We start from the raw sequence: 14,295 nt of genomic DNA, 5'->3' as shown, positions 1-14,295 counted from the left end.
ATAGTCGCTTGTGCCCATGTCAAATATAGGGTGAATTTGTGAAAGACTGTTTAGACAAAGCGATCAGCGAATTATCAGTGAGCGACCAACGATGATTTCAGAACATGTTGAAAGATCACAATGAATGATTTCTTGCTCGTCACTTGATCGTTTGCTGTGTTTACACGAGCCGATTATCACTCAAATGTGATCGTTATCGGGAATCTTTCAACGATAATCACTTTATCTAAAGGCACCATAACTCAAGTGCTGATCTATTTAAACTACTAGTAAAACACACCATGAACAAGGAGTCTGTCAACAGTTTGGGGCCATCAAAACTGCTAAAAGCCCTATAGATAGGTTATAGCTGGGAGTGTAACTATACCTGGTGTTTCAGTTATGCAACTTACATAATGGGAAAAAAAAAATGCTTGCTGTCATCACAGCATGTGACTAGGAAGTGCACACTTCTCCTTACATGCCCTGAACTTTTAGGGGCAAATGTATCAACGGGTTTGCACCTTTTTTTGTTTTTGCTTTACTTTTTTTACTGAGTTTTTGTGAACAGTTAATTTACTGCACAACATTTATCAAGGCAAATTAGCTAGATTTCTTTAGTTAACCATACATTAGTCATTTCTCAGTTTTTGTGACAGGTGTGGTATCAGATTAGGTTTTTTTTTTGGCTGATTTATCACGTGCAATGTTTTCATTTTTGTGCAAAAAAATAGCGCTGCAGTATTCCATTGTTAGCCTATCGTATTTTTTAAAGCCAAGCTGTTTTAAGCACAAAATGTGCAAAGAAATTGTGCACAAATTATCTAGGCACTTGTGCCTATTGATAATTTTAGCGCAAGAACTGTAAAATTTTGCACAACCCATAAAAAGTATCACCTGTTCCAAAAAATTGTGCAGTTTATATATTCTCTCCCTAGTATTGAATGTTGAGCAAACCTGTTTTCACAGCTAATGTAGGCAGTTCTAGTGGTCTCCTGATTGGAAGTTAATGTTTTTAATCATAGTTGAGAAGAGGGGTGTTGGGAAACACAATACTGAGAACACTAAACTTTGTATATCTCCATTATACAATTTGCATGACCGTGACACTAGGTATTGTTACATTCCTATCATTCATATCTGAAGAGGGCTGTCAATAGTTTATATGGCTCAAACTGCTGAGTGGTTCTCTTTAAGCTCTAAACAAAAAAAGATGTTACAGACATTGGGGTACAGAGCCAGGGGACTGCAGCTGATAGCCTTCATGTCTTCACATGCCTACATTGCTGATCTGTTGTCTAGACCAGCTCTTTGCAGTGAGATCACTGGGAGTCGATCCAATATCATTGCAGCCTGGAGGCCTCTGCAAGGCCTCCTGACCTGCTTGAGATCTGGAATTGCTTCAACCTGTCTTTAGCAGGCTGAAGCAGTCAAGCCACAATATAATGGATCAATACAGTACAAATATAATTCTTATGAGCAATCAGTGCATTGTTCATAGACTATAAAATAAACATAAAAAAACGTAAATGGTTTAAACAGTGTAAGCACAAAAAGTTGAATATATGCAAGCGAAGTACCAATGAAAAGTACAGATTATGGTGCAAAAAATGAGCCCTTAAATAGCCCCGTTGACCAAAAAATAAAAAGGATCAGAATAGAAAAATTAAAAGACCACATCGAGAGAAAGGAGCTGTTGCACATCACACCTATGGCTGACACTAATGCCTCTCGGCTACATTTAAAAACCAATGCCAGGATGTTGTTATATAATTTGATCAAACCATATTGCCCCATGTACCGTGTACAGGTCTCCTGGTTCACATGAGTCCCTACTCTAACTCCACACTGTGTCGGTCAGCGACCGCCAACCCCGCAAACTGTGCACAAGCAGTGAAAGGGGGCCATAGAATGGCCCTGCAACCCCAATGTCACAGGACCAAACGCAAGGGGCCCCCCCAAAACCCAGAAGGCGGAGAAAGCTGGCACCAAGTAACACAAGAGTGAATATGGTCTTGCTACTCACCATTGCTCCTGCAGGTAGCATGGAAAGGATAGGAGATACTTGCCATGTGTGCACAGGTGCTTCCCTGCTTGTGCATGCATTGCGGGGTTGGCGATGGCTGACCGACACAGTGGGGAGTTAGTGAAGGGACTCATGTGAACCAGGAGACCTGCATGCGGTACATGGGGCAATATGGTTTGATCAAATGATATACCAACATCCTGTCGTTGGTTTATAAATGTAACCGAGAGGTATTAGTGTCAGCTATAGGTAGAATAGAAAAAGTGTAAACACATTTCTTAATTTTAGCCCCCACAACCTAGGCCTTGGCGCAAATGGGCGTATTTTTTTTTTTTAATTAATAAAAAGTGATCAATGCGTCCGATCTACACAAAAATGTGTGATACTAATAAAAACTAGAGATCATGATGCAAAAAAATGATGCCCCATACAGCCCCGTAAGTAATAAAATAAAAGCATGTTAAGAGTCACAATATGGAAAATTTTAAATATACCGATTAGCAAAAAAATTATGTTTAATCATATTAAAGGGCAAATGTAATCATACCCTGGGCAAATGTAAAAAATATCAGGGGGATGTTGGGTACATCAAATTATACTTATTTTTCTTTCTGCGACACCACCACTCACGGTCTCCTGGTATCTCCTAGTTCCTGTGCTGTCATAACACCACAGGAACTATCCGCTTAGCCAGTCAGTGACTGTAGAGTTATCCCACCTTACTGATTGCCTGAGCCAGTATTTTCTAGTGAGGCAAATGGCGATACAGGAGACCAGTGGGTGATCATGAGTGATGGTACAACTGCGGGGGCACCAGGATGGAAAGTATCATTTGACTGTTATGTTTCCACCACCCCCTGCTTTCCAGCTTTTGTTATCAATATTACACAAGGTTTCACAGCCAGACATATAATTGCTAGCAGCCTGGCAGGGAAAGGGTAAAATGTTTAGCGCGATACTATCATCATTCAGTGCACATGATGATATCTTGCAAAGAAGAAATGAGGAAATAGTGGCATTTCATGATTACACATCTTTCTTGCATGCCAGTATTTTCATTTAATTATTGATACGAGCACAAATAATTCTTGTAATATATTCCCAAAGAGATGATAAAGTATAAAAGACACAATACTCCTCATATATAAAAGAATGTTATAAATGAAATCTCTTCTGAGATGCTTTCTCTAGAAATACTTGACCTCTTACCATTCTATTTTCTAACCGCATGAGCTGCTAATGAGACAGACAGAGACAGAATTAAGCCTCAATATATTCTGCAGCATTTTGACCTTGCTTTGTTCTTTAAAACAAGCTGCTGAACTCAGGGATATATCCTAGTGCATTCATTTTCCCTCTGGACAAAGTACCAAATGGTGGTATAATTGCCAAGGGAAAATTATCACTGAGAAGCGAATTATCTACACCATAAATTCAGAAAATGTGTAACCGACCCGATCATTAGCATGACAGGGAAGATTTACAGGCAGAGTGTCCATATACTCAAAATTAAACAATACATGTCAACAATATAGAAAGAATATCCAGGAAAACTTTATATATATATATATATATATATATATATACTGTATATATATATATATATATATATATATATATATATATATATATATATATCGTAGGTGGGTGTGGGTGTGTGGGTGTAGAGATCTGTCAATCAAACCAACCAGAAGAAGACAATCCAGATGGCTCAGTTTTAAACAATTTTTCTCTGAAATGAAATAGAGTTTTAGAGAATAAATCATAGTTGTTTGTAGTAAGAGAGCCTGTTAGAACACTCTGCTGTCCATAGTTTTGGTAGAATAATTCTTCTGACAGGTTTCCCTTTAGGTAGGAACTAAAAACAAAAAATCAAGAACCAGGAAAGGGTGTCAGCAGTGAGAATGCAAAACACCTTTCTAACTACAAATATACACTATGGGGGACATTTATTATTAGGAGCAGTGGCAATTTTGGGAATAAGTCTATTCCCAAACAGTTGTCTTATGAATAATTTATTAGCAAGTGGGCTCTCTGCACCCAGAGGGATGAGGAGGGGGCAGAACAGGGGTGCAGCCACATGTAGAAGGCCATGGCCTTTGTGTGCACTGCACTTAACATTTTTCTGATGCTGCTCTAAGCTGGCATTGCGCCTCTCCAGAAATTTGGCATGCTTCATCGCTGCAGGGACATTTTTAAACCCGGCGCTAAAAACGTTAGACTTAATAAATGTCCCCTATATGTTTAGTTTAACTGTTTTACATCAGATCATATAAGTGATCCAACCTATTGTTGTTTGTAAGATAAACTTCTGCTCATAGTTCATGAATTGTTGTTAGGGAGTAGCCACTGCCTGTTGTCATGCATGCCAAACAGCCTTTAGTGAACAGCCACCCTTTCTCACTATGTTTCCGAAGTGGGAACATAGCCTATATCTGAAACATGAATCAAGTTAATAGAATCAGTTAATGAAGTAACATGACACTAATTGCTTCAACGCTGCACAATATGATGAGTGTTGAACTTTTCTTTAAAAATCATTACTGAGCATACCTTTGGGGTAGTTGTTGGCTCAGAAAATTGAGAAACATTGTTCTAGGTAACAAAAGTGCCTTTATTTAAAATAAAACTGTTTCTTATATAATTAATCCCACAGTGCATCTCTCCCAAAAATATATGTCTACTATAATGCAGTTAGCTTGTAAACATAAGAATAATCATGAACATAGAACAAGTTAAAAATAACAAATAGCCAAGTACATTTTAAGGTGGTATTGTAGGATTCCATCATTTTTTTTTTCTTTAGTAGTGAAACTTTCTAGTTTACAATGAAATTGAAGATTTTGTGGGAGATTTATCAAAGGGTGTAAAATTTAGACTGGTGCAAACTGCCCACAGTAACCAATCAGAGCTCAGCTTTAGGCAGTGCTGAAAGGAAAGCTGAGCTGTGATTGGTTGCTGTGGGCAGTTTGCACCAGTCTAAATTTTACACCCTTTGATAAATCTCCCCCTTTATATGCAGCAAGGCCAGACTCTGTGCTTAATAGACTTCGCTGCATAGTAAGCACATATATAAAGGAGTACTCCAACTGAAAAAAAATCTTTCAAATCAACTGGTGGCAGAAAGTGGGAGAGATTTGTAATTTACTTATATTAAAAAAGCTCAAGTCTTCCATCACTTATTATCTGCTGTATGTCCTACAGGAAGTGTATTTTTTCCAGTCTGACACAGTACTCTCTGCTGCCACCTCTGCCCATGTTCGGAACTGTCCAGAGCAGGAGCAAATCTCCATAGAAAACCTCTTCTGCTTTCCAGACTTGAAAGAATACACTACGTCCTGAGGGACATGCAGCAGCTGATAAGTACTGAAAGGCTGGAGATTTTTAACTAGAGGCAAATTACAAATCTCTGGCACTTCTAGTTGGTTTGAGACCATTTTTTCGCTTGAAACTGTATTGCATTTTTTTTTTTTTTTTTAAGAAACTTAATAAAAGATTTTCATATTACTGCAAAATATAAACCCACTGGTCCAGATTTCAAATATTCAAAGACAGTCGCAAGCTGTAGTATATTCAAGATAGAAAAAATAAAAATCAATCATCAAAGAGCAAACTTTCAAGACTACATAGGGTCTCTTCAGCATTCTGTAACAAAATCTTAAGAGTAAAATAGCTAAACACTTACTTTCATGATACATTTAGTGTATGTGTGTAAGTGTGTGTGTGTGTGTGTGTGTGTGTGTGTGTGTAAAAATGGGCCGCACCAATGTTTTTAAACCCATGCCTGATTAAAAAAAAATCTAAATCGTCACAAAAATTTGCTATTTAATATTAGTATTTTAGTTAACCATTTAAGGCAGGGTTCACATAGTGTAAAATGAAAACAAGGAGGCAGTAAAATACGTAACAATATATAATCTAATGAAAGTCTAGGGAAAAGCATCTGTCACACCATATAAAAAATAGCAGTAATTCCAACTATGGTACATTCTACATGGACAAATTCATTTTTCCAACTGAAGTGTCTATTTTAAATAAATATGTGTTTAAAAATTATTAGTAGCAAAGAGTTGGACAGTTCCACTGTCCATACTGAGGAATTGTTAGGGCTTACCACTACTGTATTTCAATTGTGCCCTTTTGTATGCTTTGCTGTACAGAGATAATTCCACTAAAATGGAATGCTACTGATTAATAAAGATACACTACTTTTAAAATATTTAATGAAGGTGACTGTGACTAGTAAAACACAGAGGTGTTGTCTGGATACAAGGGTTCAGAAGATCAAACTTCATAGAGAGCACAGAACTGCATTTTATCTTACATACTTGGAACTGCAGGGAACTGTACATAGCCACACCATTTTCTAAGCAATACAGTTGCCTAATGAACTGAAAAACTCCCTTTAAAAGAAAAACCAAAGATACAGAAAAACCCATAATCATTAGTAAGAAGCTCAATTACTGTTCCTAAATGGCAGCTACAAGTGACACAAATAAAAATAATTAAGGTTTAATTATCTCTGTTAAAAAAAATTACTTGCACCAGGACATTTATGTTAATTAATTTTCTGGTGTATCCTGTTATTCACAGCCAACGTCACTTAAATTGATCAAAGTAACAAAAGCCTTGAAAATAAAATATGGTCAATGGAAATGTGTGCAGAAATAGTTTTTTTTATCCTTTTGAGGTAAGACAAAGGTGTTCATGTACTGGTACTTAAAGTGTCACTGTCGTTATAGCTTTCAAAATCTAAATCAACAGTAGATGTGATAAAAAGCAAGTTTACAATATACATTAATTATTTTGTTGTTGTTGTCATGCTGTAAAACAAAGCTGAACTTACCAGAAATCCAGGTCCAGTCTCCTGAAGGCACATTTTCTGACTTGTACTGGTTGTAAAAAACAGACTAAACACATTCATCCAGTACAGAGAGTCACGGCTTAATGTGTCCGTCAAACACATGACTGCCTTCTCTCTGTGAGCACTCAGATGTCCTGGGATACATAGGACTTCCTGTTTTCTGACTCTTTGAGAAAGAAAAGAGTCAGAAAACAGGAAGTGCCATGTTTTCCATGATAACTACAAAAAAATATAATGAATGTAAATTGCAAACTTGCTTTATATCACATCTACTGTTGACTTAGACTTTGAAAGTTATAAGAACAGGTACATTTTAAGCCCCCCCCCCCAATGACTTCCCCTTATGTTCCCAGTGCCCTTATGTCTTTGCTGTATAAGATGTGGTAGTAAGGGCTAATTTCTCCACATATGGGAAGCTTTACTGAGGTGACAGATTCCAGACATTCCTAAGCCTACTCACAGATGGGTATCAATGTATTTTCTTGCTGTGAGGATTGCTATTGCTCAATCATCAAAGAAGCCTTTTGTGAGTAGAAACGTAGTAGAAACTAACATTTTCAGGTACGTAAGAAATCAGTTTCCAGCTTACAGCAAAGACCTGTATCTTTGATGAAACTTTTAGCAACAGTTTTCCCTCACTGTGGAACTCCAGACTCCAGAAAGGTTGCTATCATTACCTGTAGAGATGAGACAATGTGCTGAAGCGATTGGCCTTTGAATCCTGCTGCCTAGAAAAGGTGAATGTAGTCCAAGGACTGCCTGTAAAACATGGATACAGCCATAGGCTGCATCCACCTTGGGCGGCACCGAACTTCTCTTGGCGGCCCGATTCAAACGCTCAGATTTATGCAAACAAAAAAATTTCAGCAAGTTTGCTAATTTGTAATTACCTATATTATTTTTATGGTGTTTCTAGCTTGTAGCAATTATATTAGGCTTCCCTTGACCTTTCTTCCTTTGTTTGTCTTTTTTACCTGTCTGTCTTAGATTTTCTTTAGTTATGGGTATATTGACTCTGAAAAGGTGATAAGATGCTTGCTACAACTACTAATTAAATAGCTATTAATAAATAAAAATACCATGTGGTATCTGAGATTATAGGGGGACATTTATCAAACATGGTGTAAAGTGAAACTGGCTTAGTTGCCCCTAGCAACCAATCAGATTCAGATTCCACTTCTTATTCCTCACAGACTCTTTGGAAAATAAAAGGTGGAATCTGATTTGGCAACTGAGCCAGTTTCACTTTACACCATGTTTGATAAATCTCCCCCACATTGTTTAAAAAGCAGAATATAGAATAACAGTATCCAATCCTGTTGCCTGATTAAAAGGAACATAACAAAACCCTTTTAGATTTGAGTGTGAATTTAAGTGGATACAAAGTTATAATCTTATTCCATAAATGTACACACTTGAACTAAACATAAAAGATAATACTGAAAAAAAAATATATATATATAGTGACCAAAATAATCTGTCTTCAGTAGCTTCATGCATTGTGGAAACAAAACAGTAACTGAAGCATGAAGGTGTTTCCCTTGAAAAATGTAATATGGCATGCTGGTCATTTTTAAATCAGTTCATTAGCCAAAGAAAAAAAGTGGTGGATCATTAATTTTCAGCATAAACCCGCTAAGAAATTGATCAAGCCTTTGCAACTAAGGAAATGTCCTGAAGCGGCTATTGATCAGTAATGGAGTGAATACTTCAGACTGTGGAAGGATGGCATAGGAAAGAAACAAAAGAAATGTTATGCATGTAAACCCAGGAGAAAAGTCATGCCTCTTCAACTGTGAAACCCATCCACATAAATTGAAAGGAAAAGAGGTGCATTCTCCAGTGAAGCTTTCAAACAATAGTTGACAAGATTGCTCATTAAGTTGGACATCTGCAAGAAAACATACCTCGCCAGATTGAAAGCATCATCGATCAGTGCTGCGCGATTACTGACAGAAATGACCTATGAGAAAAATGGAACCATTTAGGATTATAATGCCAGTAGGGAGTCTTGGATCAAAGCCCTGTGGAAGAAACTTAACAAGAACTTACAGTACCTCACAGTTCCTTGTTAGCTGGTCAATCAGTAATCTCCAGTTCTTGACATCATAGTTAACTCTAAAGTAACCAATCTGATCAATGTTCCCAAGGACCCAGTTGCTTTCATCCAATGTGGGAATCCGATGATACTCTAAAAATGTTAAATAAAATGTAAATTATTTGATATATTTTAAACTGTTCTATTTTCTAAACAATTAGTGGAAATGTTACAAGAGACACAAAAATGGATGGTAAACAGTATTTTATGCTCATTAGGCTTACTAATTGTCTGAGGCAATTACTTTGTCATTAAGAATTAAACTTTCTCAGTCTAAAATCCAGTGTATTTTTACAGCAGCTGTTCTCACAATCAGACAAAATACATTCATAATCAAATATGAGGAAGAGGAATACATTTACATCTGACAATATCCCTGCTATAATGTTTTCTGACACTAACATATATGAAGGAGTAAAAGTAGCGCTCCAGTAGATTTTATGAAATCACATATTTATTTACTTGTGTTCACAAAGCAATATTTTAGCACCGCCATGGAATCATTTTCTATAACAATAGGTTAAATTTCCTTTATGACAATGAAGACAGTTAGATGCATTTACAGTCACAGTCATGTTCACACTAAGTTAAAAAAAAAAAAAGAGAGAGAGATAGAGAGAGAAAAAGAGCCAGCTTTTTATTTTAAAAATAATGTCCATTATTACCGCATTTTAATTGCCGTCAATGAAATGCATTGGAGTCAATGAAATAGTGGCCGCCCAGTGCATATAGTGTATTAAATAACGGATGTTGTTTGCTTGGAAATCAAATTATTGTTCATGACAATTATTCGCTGACTTTTTTTTAGTTGTACACACATTTTTTCTACCGTCGTTACTATTAAATTCAATGGAGCTTTAAAAATGAACCACACCCAAAGGGGCCTATACTACAATACTTTACCAAAAGCCCCCATTATAATCACAGGCACCCAAAATATGAAACAACTGACTGCATTTTGAACTCAAGATGATAGACGTCATTATAAAAAAAAAAAAGAAAAGGAAAAAAGTCATGTGAACATAGCCATAGGCTATGTTCCCTCTGCGTAATATTATCTGCAGAAGATGTTAGCAAATAATGAACAGGATTATTATTAGTGGCTGTCAGTGAGAACATAGCCTTACAATTTAATCACTCATAGCAATGATAACATACCCATAGGTTTTGTTCTCACAACGGTTTTTTAGGTGGAATAAAATTACGTTTGATCATATTAATTATAATGATCATTAACCCCTAGACGACCTAGGACGTACCGGTACGTCCTGGAAGTCTGTGCCCAGACGACCCTGGACGCACCGGTACGTCCTGAGCTATGAAGTGCGCTCCGGAGCGGAGCACGCTTCATAGCAGGTGGGGGCCGGCTGCAATCAGCAGCTGGCACCTCACCGTTAATGACACGCTGCAGTGAGTCCCCTGTCACTTACCAATCGGGACCCCCTCAGTGTGAAAATGGACCGCCACCCGGCACAGGCAGGCTCAATGAGCAGAGCGCTGGTAACACTGATCAATGCTATGCCTATGGCATAGCAGTGATCAGTGATGAACATGAAAGTAATCAATGTACAAGTCCGCCAAAGGGACTTAAAATGTATTAAAAAAGTTAAAAAAAAGTTAAAATCACTAACACACTACCCCAAAACCCCTCCCCCAATAAAAGTTGAAATCACCCCCCTTTCCCATTATATAAATAAAACATATAAAAATAAATAAATAAACATATAATATACCATGTGTAATTGTTCGATCTATTAAAATATAATAAGCGTCATTGCGAGCGGTGAATTGCGTACACGAAAAGAGGGAAAAAAGTGTGCGGATCACCGATTTTATGTTACATTATATATATAAAAAAATTAACAAAAAGTGATCAAAACGTCCGATCACTAGAGATCATGGCAGAAAAAAATAACACCCCATATAGCCCCGTAGGGGAAAAAATAAAACTGTTATAAGCGTCACAATAGGCCCATTTTCAGCTGTCAGCTGCCCATTTTATTATTAACTAATTGCCAAAAAAAGGATTTCATTTAAAAAAAATATATATAACTTTAGAGAATCTGTGTAACCTGCATATGGTTGTGTTTGGACTACATATAGTGCATTATGTAGACACAGGAACCCCCCAAAAGTTACCATATTGCATTTTTACGATTTCACCTATTTATATCTTCATAAATAATAATTTTGGGGTTCCATCATACATGTTATGGTAAAATGAAAGACACCATTACAAAGTACAACTATTCCTGTAAAAAACAAGCCCTTACATGGCCTTGTAGATAGAAAACCGAAAGTGCTAGAGCTCTTAGAAGGGGCGAAGGAAAAAACGAAAGCGCAAAGATCAAAATTTGCGCGGTCCACTGGGTCATTTTGGGCCTGGTCCTCAAAGGGTTAATGACGACCGACATAGAGCTACAATCACACTCCCCTCCTCCAGGCTGTGCTGCCCTGCTCTGTGGTGATTCTGTCCATAAGATGGATGACATGGACGAGGATGTGATTTTACTCCCCCCCCCCTTCCCCCAGTGTCCACCACTGAGCCTGTATATGCCTCTAGTGGGCACTGGGGGGCGGGGCATGGTCACATGCCCTCCCACATCGGCTATCTTATGGACAGGCTCACCACAGAGTAGGGCGGCTCAGCCTGGAGTGTAGGTTTAACCCCTTAAGGTCAAAGCCAATTTCCCTTTTTGCACTTTTGCTTTTTCCACTTAATGTTTAAAAAGCCATTGCGCTTGCATTTTTTCACCTAGAGACCCCTGCTGCAGGCCATAGCAATCTATTGCCGAGCCGGGATCAGCGTCATTCCGACGCTGAGTGCCGGCACGGGCAGAAGAACGGATCCGTCCCATTAGACACCAGGGACATGTGGATCAAAGCCTCTAAGTGCAGCTGTCAGGTTTGTCAGCTGCACTTAGAGGCTTAATTAGCCGGCGCAGCAACGGGACCCGCGCCGGCTAACAGAGGCACTGCTTGACTGCACTTGGCCGATCAGTGCCGTTCAGAGCCGCTCTGAACACCCACCGCGGCACCATGACGTATCAGATACGTCATGAGTCGCTAAGGGGTTAATTCTATGAGGTACGAAGGGAGCTGCTGTCAGTATATACAGTGAGTACACTTACTAATACTGCATACTGAACATAAAAACAGGCAAACATTGTGCATTGTGCATTTTTTAATAATGGACATTATTTTCACAATAATGCCCATTATTATGAAAGATAGACGTCATTTTTACATAATGTAAAACTTGCCTAATAATGATCATTATTATCCGACACCATTATTGGAAAATGGTGGTTTTTGACTAAAAAGATATTGTGGGAACATAGCCTAAAATGAAGTATGGAGAATCCCAATCAATCTACCTAAAAAATTATTTAAAGCTTAACAAGCATTCTTAGTTCCATTGTCAGAAAATGTATTTCTTTATCTTAAGTAGTCACATGCCATTTTGTAGCAGTTTTGTATTATTTGTTATTACATTATACAAACAATTGCCACATAAATAAGCCAAGGGATTAAACTAAGGGGTTGAATCAACAAGATGCATTTGCATTTGCTATTTATTTAAGATAATCTGCATTTACTATTTATTCATGCATAACGCTGTATCGTCGCTTTTTAGTCTATGCTCTTTTTGGGTAGAATGTAGAGCAGTGCTGTGGATTCACACAGCCAATGCCCTATGCTGCTAGCTACACCCCACTATAGGCCTGTACCTTTAACCTCAATTGCGGGTAAAATATTTGATTCTATACTAAGGACACAATCACTTGCTCTAATTTAGGGCCATTCTGTGACACGGCCGCTGACTGTGAAGTTCAACATGGCTGGTACTGCAGTACCAGCTGGCACATTCAGGTGCACATTCATTTCAATTAACCATAGGAGACAATGTAAAGTACGTCCGGAGCAACACTTTACATTGTCTGCACAGTCAATTTTGTGTGGCCGCACAACAGCCACACAAAATTGACATGTCGTTTTTTTGTGCGGCCACATGGAATCCCAGCCGGCATGTATACAGTGTGTATACACTCTGGCCAGGATTCCATAGTAATTAAAGCCACTGTTATTAAATAACAGCCATTGTTGCAAACCACGGCCGTAGTTTACAGAAAATATATCTTGTGTGAACGTGGCCTAAGCCTGTGTCTACACACTGCAGTTTCATTGCATTACTACATTATTTTATTGTGTTACTGCATCATATTTGTGAAGATGCTGCAGTATCGCAACAGTGCTGCAATTAAACTCCAACATATGTGAACTTAGCCTTAGACTACACTAACATCATGATTATACTAACTAAAGCACATAAAGATCGGCAAAAACAATAGCATGGTGAGCTGCACTTCTGGGTCAATAAGCTAATGCATATGTATGTTCATAAAAGGTTCTATGTAATAATTTATTTACGCCAGGCTGTGCAAAAAGTATAAAGTAAATAACATTTCTACATAAGATAGGTTGGTATGATTGACATGTTTGGAGTTAATGATTTTTTTTTGCCATTGTCTCAGGGTTTTTCCTTCCTCTGATGTAACATTGCAGGAAAGTAGGTTTATCTAGAGTGAAATTTTTCCACTGTACTGGTACTGCATTACTATTTTGCACATTTGATGCAAGTATTTTTGCATTTGAAACATTTTACACACATTTCAGTAAGCCAAATCAAAATTACAGCTACCAAGTTTCTCAAAGTTAGGGAAAGTTGGGAAAAACTTTTTCAAAGTTGCATAGGTAAAATAATTATTTGCTACATAAAATATGGCATTAAAGAGACCTCTCTTTCAAGTTTGAACCTATCTGAAATCATTTATTCACAGCCATGAACACTATAATCATACATGTAAAGTATTCTCTTTCTCTCCAGAACTTGACAAAATGTAATGAAAAGTGAGAAAAGTATAATTAGTTTTTCATTTTCCCATAAATGAGATACAGTACATTTTGCCTTTAAAATTAAAAAATAATTTATGGCATACACTAGTCATTTAATATGTCTTAACTGTAATATACAGGCTAATGTGATATCCAATTAACTGAGGCATTTACAAATAACAAATGTTTCAATGAATCTTCAAAAAAAAATATCCAAAATGAAATGCTGATAACAGCAATCCTGAAATTTAAACCTCACACATTACACCACATATCAGGATTCTTGAAAAAAATTTAAGACACTTTGTTGGTATCAATAACTAGATTAAAATCATTGTGTAATAAATGTTCTATTTAAGAAATATAGTGCACAGTGCCAAGGAGTGCACCCACACTTAGGATATGTTCACATTACGTTTACCAGCATCCGTT

At 37.4% G+C, this 14,295-nt stretch overlaps 1 protein-coding gene across 1 annotated transcript in view; it reads right to left on the bottom strand.

Annotated features, from left to right (window-relative positions):
- Positions 1 to 14,295, bottom strand: part of TRHDE (thyrotropin releasing hormone degrading enzyme) — a 469,889-nt gene that overhangs the window by 75,666 nt on the left and 379,928 nt on the right. Inside the window, exons 10-11 of the mRNA XM_069957471.1 lie at positions 8,927 to 9,060; positions 8,777 to 8,832 (exon numbers count right to left, since the gene is read on the bottom strand). Coding sequence (XP_069813572.1) covers positions 8,777 to 8,832; positions 8,927 to 9,060 — 190 coding nt within the window. The remainder of the gene's footprint in view (positions 1 to 8,776; positions 8,833 to 8,926; positions 9,061 to 14,295) is intronic.

This window comes from Dendropsophus ebraccatus, chromosome 1 (genome assembly GCF_027789765.1).
Source record: "Dendropsophus ebraccatus isolate aDenEbr1 chromosome 1, aDenEbr1.pat, whole genome shotgun sequence".
In the NCBI taxonomy this organism is placed as follows: Eukaryota; Metazoa; Chordata; class Amphibia; order Anura; family Hylidae; genus Dendropsophus; species Dendropsophus ebraccatus.
This window is presented reverse-complemented; position numbering and strand designations above follow the sequence as displayed.